This window comes from Rhinolophus ferrumequinum, chromosome X, assembly GCF_004115265.2.
Source record: "Rhinolophus ferrumequinum isolate MPI-CBG mRhiFer1 chromosome X, mRhiFer1_v1.p, whole genome shotgun sequence".
Classification (NCBI taxonomy): Eukaryota; Metazoa; Chordata; class Mammalia; order Chiroptera; family Rhinolophidae; genus Rhinolophus; species Rhinolophus ferrumequinum.
In genome coordinates this window covers 36,900,778-36,912,443 of record NC_046284.1, presented here as the reverse complement: position 1 = coordinate 36,912,443, position 11,666 = coordinate 36,900,778, and the positions used below count along the sequence as shown (strand labels likewise).

The 11,666-nt window shown below is 41.1% G+C and overlaps 1 protein-coding gene across 1 annotated transcript; it reads left to right on the top strand.

Moving 5' to 3' along the window:
* The first annotated feature begins 472 nt into the window (after window positions 1–472).
* On the top strand, window positions 473–7,347 carry RHOXF2B (Rhox homeobox family member 2B). The gene is given in 3 exon segments (XM_033130407.1): window positions 473–1,041; window positions 2,337–2,382; window positions 7,036–7,347. Coding segments are annotated over 3 exon segments (927 nt in total).
* The last annotated feature ends 4,319 nt before the right edge of the window (window positions 7,348–11,666 follow it).

Genomic DNA, 11,666 nt, shown 5'->3' with positions numbered 1-11,666 from the left:
GCCAAGAGATACTCTGCAAACTTTTCTCCAAGGTCTCTGGAGCTCGCGTGAGGTCTGTCTCTTACCTGCTACATATTGGCTTGCAAACTCCAGCAAAGCCCCTTCCTCTGGGAGATGCTCCACCAAGACAGGGGCAGTCTGTTAAGACGCAACTTAGAGCCTCAAGTCATATTCCCTACGTATGCTCCCTACCAGAGCCCCCTCTTGCAAGTACACCCTCCCTTTTGAGGTCCAACCCCCTGCCGCATGCGCACCTCAACAGCACCCCCCCCCCACACACACACAGCAGGACCTGGTAATAAGCCCAGGGAGGGCGCCTAGTCAGACACACTGTAGCCTGACTAGACTCCGGAAGGAGCCAGGCCGCATTGCAGAATCTGCAGAAGCCACAGCCTCAGGGACAGCACTCAGGACATGAAGCATCAGCACCAGTGCAGCCAGGGTGTCACTGGTTTCCTCAGCCTGGGAGTCGATGAGGATCGGGAAAAACTGCGTGGTTAGTGCTGGTCGGGACGCGTGCTTCAGCCAACTCCAAGAAACTAACGTTCCCCGGGAGAGGCGAACGGACAGGACACCCGTCAGATGCAGCCCCTTGCCTCCTCACCTCCTCTTTCCCCAGCCTGGGCTACAATACCCTGCTCTTTCTCTTTGGGTTCCTTCTTTTGCAGAAGCGAAGCCTGCGGGGATCTCGTTAATCAGAGAGGGAGGAGAAGAAGAAAAGGGTACACAGCCCGAACCGGAGCAGAGAGCAGCATCAGCAGGAGGAAGAGAGATAGGAGCTGAAGAAGAAGCCAAAGAAGGCAGTGGCGGTGGCCCAGGTGCCCCAGGCCTCCTGGATGTCGGAAGCCACGAGGCCAGCGGCGATAGTGGCGGAGAACCAGGAGAGCAGGGGCAGGACGAACAGCCCGCCCAAGCCATTGCCCATGGTCCACAGCCAGAGGACAGGCAGCAGGTCGTCCAGCGCGCCATGTTCACCCAGGTGCAGGTGCAGGAGCTGGAGTGAGTTTTCCATCACAACGCCTATCCCAACTTGTTGATGAGGTAAGCAGTCCGCCAGAGGATGGCTCCATTCCAGCGAGCACGTGGCGCTGGCCTTTGCCGGTGTCACAGGGTTGGCCCTCCCACAGGTCCGTCTCCTTCTCTCGCGAACAAAAGGCGACCTGCAGGACTCGAGGCTGGGAGGGGGGCGGCTCTCCTGCACTTGGGTTGGGGTGAAGGCTATGCCTCTTGGGACTCAAGGTAAATACTTTCATACAGTATTTAAATGAATCAAACTGGGAAACTACGACAGGCGCCTGTTATTTTAAATAATGTTCTGTTAAAACCAGGGCAAGGATAAGGATGAGAAGAAGCCTGAGGGAGGCATGATGGAGCAAATCAGAGTAGGAACCGATCTTAATTTAAAATGTTGATAAATCTGTTCATCATAGGTTATTTTTGCATTGCTTTTTTTTAGGAAAGAAAATAGGATTTTTAATAATTGAAAAAGAGAAAATGGCTTTTATTCATAGTTTTGAGAAAGTTATGCTGGGTGAGGAGAAATTCAAGAATAGGGAGGAGTAAACTCACGGGTACCATGCTCTCCACAAGGAACTCTATGTTTAACCTAGTCTATCTCAAGTTTTGTTTTGTTTTGTTTTGCATTGCTTTTTATATTTTTAAATGCTACATTCGAAAATTATTTATCTTGGTTAGTGATTTTTCTGCATCCCCTTAATTTTGCTCTTGAGAGGAAACTGTCTCTAAAGCAAGCTTCAAGCTAGATATTACAGACTAGTGTGTGGAAGGGCAGTTGGTGGTTAATTTTTTAAAAAATCAGCACAAAGAACGAACAGCAGAGGATTTGTGTCATCCTTTAGTATCTACTAGGAAAGTACTCCAACCTGCACAACACAGATAGGTAGGTAGATAGATAGATAGATAGATAGATAGATAGATAGATAGACCAAGCTATTTTAAGCAACAATTTAATCCATAAAATGGGTAAGAGCAATGATTGAAAGTTGGTAGAGATATTTCTTCAGTCAGAGATATTTAGTAATTTCGAAGTTGGTAACACTGAAAGAAACTATGAATTAGAATTTCATGTGTTCTTGGGAACTGTGCCTCCATGAGACTTGGCTTTTTAAAACTGCTTTGTCAAGTTAATTTCACTGTAAATCAAGAAATGGTGTGAGTCTTCCTACTACAGAAATTGGTTCATAAAATAAATCATTGAAAAAAACAAATCACTGACATTTCTCTGAAAAAAATGTAAATAAGAATGAAATAACATTTTATACTTAATTTCCATCCACATCTCTGAATACTGAACATTTGTGGTTTTCTCTCCTCAGACAGGAGATTGCAAGACGCATGAATGTGCCTGAAGCCAGAATGCAGGTCAGTAAACCTGAAAAACGCCATTTGGCAGGGCAGCCATTCTACAACCTGCTTCAGGACTTGCACACCTTTGTCCTAGACATTCTCAAGTTGGCGTGTTTTTATTGCCTTTTCAATGATTGGAAAATAAGTTTGGGGCCTTAGTAGGTCGAAAATAGGATAAATAAACTATAGCTTTTGGAAACTGCCCATTATCAGAGGGAACATGATTTCCAAATTGGAAAATTACTATAGTATACTATTCCTTGTATACAAAGACATATATACTTTCGTATAAACTATACCTATATATACTTATATATTATATGTGTATTGTGTACACACACACACACACACTTACATAGTTTAACTCCTCTAACACTGGCATCCTTGAGACAACACTTCTGTGTGAGGTCACACTGGGGTTAATTGTGAAGTGGAAATTATTAAAATTAATGCACTAAGGAGTTCAATTATACAAAATTATTTAAAGCCAAGCATAAACTCATTGCACAAGGGGTGAATTTATAAATATTTAGGCATTGGAAGGAGGGAATAATTCACACATTAGAACACAACAGATGAGCAACTAATGTCTGTTTAGTTAAGTTGAGTGGTCCCCAAGTCCAAGTGCCTGGTCCTCCTGATGTTCTTTTTAAGGGTTTGGAAAAGCGGTGTAGAGAATGGCTGCCCTAAATTTTAATTTTCTGGAATACTTTGATATGTCAGCTTGGAAACACTGCTAACATAGTAGGTTGTGCATCATGGTGGAGATGGGAAGGGGAGTTGCAACCTTTAAAATATGTCTAAAACAGGAAACAAACTAAAACAACAATTTCAAACAGAGTTCCACTGACTTAAGAAAGGCAGAAGTGTTAGGCAAGAATAATGTAGAGTCGAACACACGCGTTGGGGATACCTCACACAAATTTTAGAAACTACCAAATGCATTAGTGAATATTCTCTTGAGGAATCTTTTTCTTCCGTTCTGTGGTACTATTTGTGAAGAGATGGCTTGTGTGGAGTTTGTTGGTAGTGGGGGCTGGCTCTTAGTTCAGGCTAGATTCTTACCTGTGGTAATTTGAAATATTTTTTCATTTGCTCAGTCAGTGATGACTAACTTACAGGTCAATGGATCAAGAGCTAATTTTCTGAGATCATAGAAAAACCTAAGTTGTATCAAACAATAATTTTTTCTGGGGTGGGGGAAGGAAATGAGAGAGAGAGAGAGAGAGAGAGAGAGAGAGAGAGAGAGAGAGAGAACTAGGATGGGTTTATTGGCTTTGCTGCAGAGTGTGCATGAGTGCAGTGATGGAAACGGGCTGCAAGTGTGATGGTGGGCTGTCTGAAAAACACCCCAACCAAGCAGACCACTGAGTGCTGGCATCCTAAGGCCACAGGCTGGGCTCACAGTCAGGGCTGGCCAGGGCTTGGGAGGACCAGGCCTCTGCTTTCTGCCACAGGCAAAGCCAGCACAGAGGAAAAGAAACACTTCAGTTTTGGTGACTTGCTCTCTCCCCCTCCATGGGTTTGCATAGTGCTCTCAGTAGGGTTCTAAAGGAAAAAAGAGCCACAAGAAACAAATAAGAAAAATTTCTCATCGATTTCCAAATTCTACAGCATGAATTCCCCTAATAAATTTTCCCAGTTTTATTGAGATATAATTGATATTATAGCACTGTATAAGTTTAAAGTGTGCAGCATAATAATTTGACATACATGTATTGTGAAATGATTACCACAATAAGTTTAGTTAATATTCATCACGTCACATAGACACAAACAAAAAAAGAAACAAAAATGTTTGTTTTTTCCCCTGTGATGACAACTCTTAGGATTTACTCTCTTAACAACTTTCATATATACCATAGAGCAGTGTCAACTGTAGTCATCATGTTGTACATTACATCCCCAGGACTTATTTATCTTATAACTGGAACTTTGTTGCTTTTGACCACCTTCCTCCACCTCCCCCTCCCCCACCCCCCCCCAATAACCGCAAATCTGGTATGTTTCTTTGAGTTTGGTGTTTTGTTTTGTTTTGCTTTTTAAGATTCCACGTATACGTGAGATCATACAGTATTTGTCCAAAGAAAATTTTAATGGAGGTTCCCCCCCCCAAGTCTATTTTGCAAATACAGTGAGACTTGTTTTATGAAACCAGCATTGGAAATATAAAACTAGTATCAGCCTATACCTTAGTTAACCCGATTTGTGTTTTGGTTGTGTTTATCCAGATCTGACCATGGGTACACTTGGAGCGCCACCCCCACCCCCCAAAAAAAAGCTCAATTACAATGGTGTTTTTAGATTCCATATGCTTGCAGCAGAAGGACCCAAATTCTTTTTTTATTATTGTTAGCTTCAGGTGTACAAAACAATGTAATAGACATTTATCATTTATGTCCCTCACACAGTGATAACCCCCTCTCCCCGTCTACTACCTCTCTGACATCAGATACAGCCATTACATTTCCACTGTCTCTATTCCTAGTTCTGTACTCTACCTCTTGTAAATATATATATATATATATATATATATATATATATATACACACATATATATAAAATTATAGTTGACATTCATTATTCTTCAGCTTCAGCTTCAGGTGTACAGTGCAGTGATCAGATATCTACATCATCCCTGAGGTGGTCTCCCTAATGGGACAAGTGTCCATTGGATACCCTACAAAATCTTTACAACATTATTGATTACATTCCCAAATTGACTTTCGTATCCCCATGGCAATCTTGTGGTTATTGATTATGCTTTCTAATCCCCTCACCTTCCCCCTTACCCGACTCCCCCTCCCATTCTAGAAACCCTCAGTTTTTCCTCTATGTCTCTGAGACTGTTTCTGAGTAGTTCCTTCCTTTATTCTTTTCGTTAGATTCCACATATAAGTGAGATCATAAGGTATTTGTCTTTCTCAGTCTGACTTATTTCACTTAGCATAATGTTCTCTAGGTCCATCCATATTGTTGCAAATGGTAAGATTTCATTCTTCTTTATGGCTGCGTAATACTCCATTGTATAAATGTACCACAGTTTCTTTTTTTCTTTTTTTTTAATTTTTTTTTTTAATTTTTTAATTTACTGGGGTGACAATTGTTAGTAAAATTACATAGATTTCAGGTGTGCAATTCTGTATCACATCATCCATAAATCACACTGCACAGTTTCTTAATCCAGTCGTCCGATGGGCATTTCAGTTGTTTCCATGCCTTGGCTATTGTGTATAGTGTTGCAGTAAACATCGGGGTGCATAAATATTTTTGAATTAGAGTTTTGGATTTATCCAGATAGATAGCTAGGAGTGGAATTGCTGGATCATAAGGTAGTTCCATTTTCAGATTTTTGAGATACCTCCATACTGTTTTCCATAGTGGCCACACCAATCTGCAATCCTACCAACAGTGCACAAGGAGGACCCAAATTCTAAGATGAAAGAGGGAAAATGAGGCCTGGAGCAGCAACAGAAGACCTTTTGTGTCACTTAAAATGTGCAGTTTGGAAACTTCCAAAAGAATTTAAATACAATATAAGCCCCGTTAACTAGGACACTGAGAAGACAGTGAAGCCTAACTGGCAGTTTTGTTTGTTTGTTTGCAAAAATAGTTGGCAGATAGTTAGGGAGGAGTTATTTTGTAACCCCTCACCCACATGGTTGTGACTATCTTGCTAAAATGCCTGTTCCACCTTCTTGTCTCTAAAATGAGGGATGGGATGTTGACCTCCTAGTTCAATAGCAGGCTTTAGGGGGACCCACCATGCTGGACCTCTGTGGCTCCGGCCCAGGGTCCTGGATCTGTAGCCAGAGCAGAGTGAGCTGAACTGGTCCTAAGCCCAGGAAGGTTGGGAACGGGGGGTGGGGGTGGGGTGGTGGCAGGGTGGATCATGCAGAATGACAGCAGTGACTATTTTTTTTTTTTTTTTGCCTCTTTCCCTTCAAACTCTTGGCTGGGCAAAGATTTTAAGAGTTTTTAGTAAATTTGTGCCGAGTTAGTCTAAACATTCATTACCTCAAATGTCTGAAATATGAAAGCAGCGTCCAGGGCTTCAGCTATACTCATGTCCTAGCAAGACAGGCCACAAACTCCCTGGGACCCCCATGACCAAGCCTCTCTCACAATACCATCGTTTTAACTATTAAGAGGTTTCAGATGATGAATGACCCTTTAGGCATTCTTGAAGGAAAACTTTCGTTTAAAAATCCCAAAGGCTCCTATTGATTCTTCACTGTACACTGAAGACGGCCGTTTCAAAATGGGGGCTGTTCCCCTCAGCATGATTTTAAAAAGCACCCACTTTTTACTATGTTCTGCTTCCCCACAGGACACAGACATACCAGGCATAGCAATAACAGCAGGCACAGAGAGCAATTCCTCAGCTCCACCTGCATCTAGGAGTGGGGACAAATAATACTAAAGGTGGGAGGAGAAGGAAAGCAATAAACCAAGCCATAGCCTGGCACATAGTTGGTGCTCGCTGTGGGTGAACTGAAGGGAGGGCTGCGGTGGAAAGTTCCCTAAGATATTTTAGCAAGAAGGAAATAGCTTTCTCTAATGCAATTTAAAATTTTAAGGGCATAGAGAGTTGCCTACTGTGTTTTTTCATGAATGACATTGAATGCTAAATGTACTAAACCAATCCCTTTTTCTCTCTGATTGAAGGTTTGGTTTAAGAATAGGAGGGCCAAGTGGAGGAGACAACAGAGGGCATTAATGTTCAGAAATATGCACCCCGTGGCCCTGGGCCCCCCTGTCGTCATAACCTTGGGGAGACTCTTCAATGCCATCCTTATTCCGCAGCCAGTTTGGATATGTGTGCCAGCTCCGCTGCCCCTGTGGCCGCCTCTGCTGCCCATGCTGCCCTTTCCTCCTCTGCCCTTGCTTCTTGCACCTTTGCCTCCCTGGAGCCGGCACCCATGTGGCTGGGGCTGGTTCCTTACCCCGAATGGTCCTTTTGTAGCCCCCATTTTCTAACGAATTGTCTCTGAGACATTTTTTTCAAAGGCTTTTGAGCCAGTTTCAAATTCTGCATACCTCGCCATCAATAGCAGTTCAACAAACAACCTGTGCGGTGTATTAAATAAAAGTACAAAGTCACTGTCCCACTCTTTTAGGGCACGTTGTTTTGTAGTTTCAATAAAGTTGTGAATTCTCTGTATATTTGTTTTGTGTATCACATGGGGTTAGTCAATTTGATGGAAATTGCTAAGAAAATGCCATTCAAACTGAGCAGACCCACCCTGCCCCAACACCTCAGCCCCCCAGCCGTCTCCCCCACAATCCCTAGCTCCCCACCCTCACCCCTTGTCCACTGGGTCCACATAGATATGCAAGACACGGTGGGGCAGGTCCCTAAGGAGAGAACACTGTGTTTCAAGGCAGGCCAGAGCCCCATTCAGGGTGACAGCTCAGACACATCACAGGACTCTTTTAAGAGGAACTTCCAAAGAGGTTACTCACAGGGCTTTATTGGAGAAGTGGGAGCCAGGCATTCATCTGGTACTCTCCAAGTTCCCTTCACTGCTTCCCTTTTGTGGAGGGGACATGGGGATAGAAACCATTCTTTTTTTTTATTTATTTATTTTTATTTTTTTTTATTTATTTTTTTTATTTATTTTTAATTTATTGGGGTGACAATTGTTAGTAAAATTACATAGATTTCAGGTGTGCAATTCTGTATCACATCATCCATAAATCACATTGTGTGTTCACCACCCAGAGTCAGCTCCCCTTCCATCACCATACATTTGATCCCCCTCACCCTCATCCCCCACCCCCCAACCCCTTTACCTTCTGGTAACCACCAAATTACGTTCCCCAGATTAATTTTCAAGCCCGTGGCCATCCTATGGTCACCGATTGCCCTCCAATCCCCTCACCCTCCCCCCCACCCCCCACCCCTCCCGCCCATCTAGCAACCCTCAGTTTTTCCTCATTGTCTCCCAAACTGTTTCTGATTAGTTCATTCACTTATTCTTTTCTTTAGAATCCGCAAATAAGTGAGATCATATGGTACTTATCTTTCTCTGTCTGACTTATTTCACTTAACATAATGTTCTCTAGATCCATCCATGTTGTTGCAAATGGTAAGATTTCTTTCTTCTTTATAGCTGCATAATACTCCATTGTATAAATGTACCACAGTTTCTTAATCCAGTCATCTACCGATGGGCATTTTGGTTGTTTCCATGTCTTAGCTATTGTGTATAGTGCTGCAATAAACATAGGAGTGCATACAGATTTTTGAATTGAAGTTTTGGATTTCTCCGGATAGATACCTAGGAGTGGAATTACTGGATCATAAGGTAGTTCCATTTTCAGATTTTTGAGATACCTCCATACTGTTTTCCATAGCGGATGCACCAATTTGCAATCCCACTAACAGTGCACAAGCGTTCCCTTTTCTCCACATCCACGCCAGCACTTGCTGTTTTGTGACCGACCAGCAGCCACGAGTCAACGAAGAACCTGAAAGGGGGAGTGGGAATGAACAAAGACACTCACAAATGATGATGATGCGAATTCGGTCTCCAGTGATGCTGAAGCACCGGCTTTATTTACTACCACCGTTTATATACCCTAAGAATACGTGCAGTTTTAACAGTCAGCAGATAAAGGAATGCATTACATCACAGAAAGTTATCTTTTACCTAAAACACAGAAAAGCAGAAACTACTAAACAAGCCTCAATGCTATTATCTCATCAAGAGCAAATTTATAACTTTTACATACAGATACAAAATCCTTGAAACTTTCCCAAAGTCATTATCTCATGACAAAGCCCACCCATTATCCTGTTAGTCTTCAGTCCTCAGTGTCCGAGAACCGGTCACTCCGACCTACTTTCTCAGCAGCTGCAAGCACCCTCCAGGCCCAGGCAGAGATAATGCCTTAGAAGCCGAAACAAGTTAATCATAAACTGAGCCAGTCTGCAAGGCTTGTTTAGAATAACAAGAAATCATGGCTCCCCACACTGTTTGTTGATTTATTGATGATAGCCATTTTGACTGGGGTGAGGTGGTATCTCATTGTGGTTTTTATTTATTTGCATTTCTCTGATGGTTAGTGAGGTTGAGCATTTCTTCATATGTCTGTTTGCCATCTGTATGTCCTTTTTAGAAAAATGTCTCTTCAAGTCCTCTGCTCATTTTTTAATTGCATCGTTTGTTTTTTTGGAGTTGAGTTGAGTGAGTTTTCCATAGATTTGTGATATTAATCCCTTATCAGATATATCATTGGCAAATATCTTTTCCCATTCAGTAGGATCCCTTCTTGTTTTATTGATGGTTTCCTTTGCTGTGAAAAAGCTTTTTAGTTTGATATAATCCCATATGTTTATTTTTTCTCTTAGTTCCCTCGAGCGAGGGTATATATCAGTAAAAATCTTACTCCGGGTAATGTCTGAGAAGTTTCTTCCTATATTTTCTTCTAGGTATTTTATGGTTTCAGAACTTACATTTAAGTCTTTAAGCCATTTTGAATTTATTTTTGTATATGGTGTAAGGAGGTGGTCCAACTTCATTTTTTTGCATGTGTCTGTCCAGGTTTCCCAGCACCATTTATTGAATAGACTGTCATTACTCCATCGTACATTCTTGCTTCCATTGTCGTAGATTAAATGGCCATATAGGCGTGGATTTATTTCTGGACTCTCTATTCTGTTCCATTGATCTATGTGTCTGTTTTTATGCCAGTACCATGCTGTTTTGATTACTGTAGCCTTGTAGTATAATTTGAAGTCAGGTATTGTTATACCTCCCACTTTGTTCTTATTTCTCAAGATTGCCTTTGCTATTCGGGGTCTTTTATGGTCCCATATAAATTTTAGGATTATATGTTCTATTTCTGTGAAAAACGACGTTGGCAGTTTGATAGGAATTGCATTGAATATGTATATTGCCTTAGGCAGTATGGACATTTTAACTATATTAATTCTTCCTACCCATGAACATGATATGTGTTTCCATCTATTTATATCTTCCTTCATTCCTTTCTTCAGTGTCTTATAATTTTCTGAGTATAGATCTTCTACTTCTTTGGTTAAATTTATTCCCAGGTATTTTATAGTCTTTGGAGCGATTGTAAATGGGATTGTTTTTTTTAATTTCTCCTTCTGATGTTTTATTATTGGTATATACAAATGCAACTGATTTCTGAATATTAATTTTGTATCCTGCTACTTTACTAAATTCATCTATCAGCTCTAATAGCTTCTTGGTGGAGTCTTTAGGTTTCTCTATATATAGTATCATATCGTCTGCATACAATGATAATTTTACTTCCTCCTTACCGATCTGGATGCCTTTTATTTCTTTTTCTTGTCTGATTGCTGTGGCAAGAACTTCCAGAACTATGTTGAATAGAAGCGGAGATAGCGGGCAACCTTGCCTTGTTCCTGATCTTAGGGGAAATGGTTTTAGCTTTTCCCCATTGAGTATGATGTTAGCTGTGGGTTTGTCATATATGGCCTTTATTATGTTGAGATATGATCCCTCTATTCCCACTTTCTTAAGGGTTTTTATCATAAATGGCTGTTGGATTTTATCAAATGCTTTTTCTGCATCTATTGATATGATCATGTGATTTTTATGTTTCATTTTGTTAATGTGGTGTATCACATTAATAGATTTGCGGATGTTGAACCACCCCTGCATACCAGGGATGAATCCCACTTGATCATGGTGAATGATCTTTTTAATGTATTGCTGAATTCTGTTTGCTAATATTTTGTTGAGGATTTTTGCATCTATGTTCATTAAAGATATCGGCCTGTAGTTTTCTTTTTTTGTGGTATCCTTGTCTGATTTTGGGATCAGGGTGATAGTGGCTTCGTAAAAAGTGTTTGGGAGTCTTCCCTCCTTCTGGATTTTTTGGAAGAGCTTGAGGAGAATTGGTGATAATTCTTTTTTGAACGCTTTGTAAAATTCACCTGTAAAGCCATCTGGTCCAGGCCTTTTGTTTGTTGGGAGACTGTTGATTACTGATTCAATTTCTGTGGTGGTAATCAGTCTATTCAGGCTTTCTGTTTCTTCTTGAGTTAGCCTTGGAAGGTTGTACGCCTCTAGAAAATTGTCCATTTCTTCCAAATTGTCAAATTTGTTGGCATATAGTTGCTCATAGTAACTTCTTAAAACTCTTTGTATTTCTGCAGTGTCCGTTGTCACTTCTCCTCTTTCATTTCTGATTTTATTAATTTGGGTCCTCTCTCTCTTTTTTTAAATGAGTCTGGCTAAAGGTTTGTCGATTTTGTTTATCTTCTCTAAGAACCAACTTTTGGATTCATTGATCTTTTG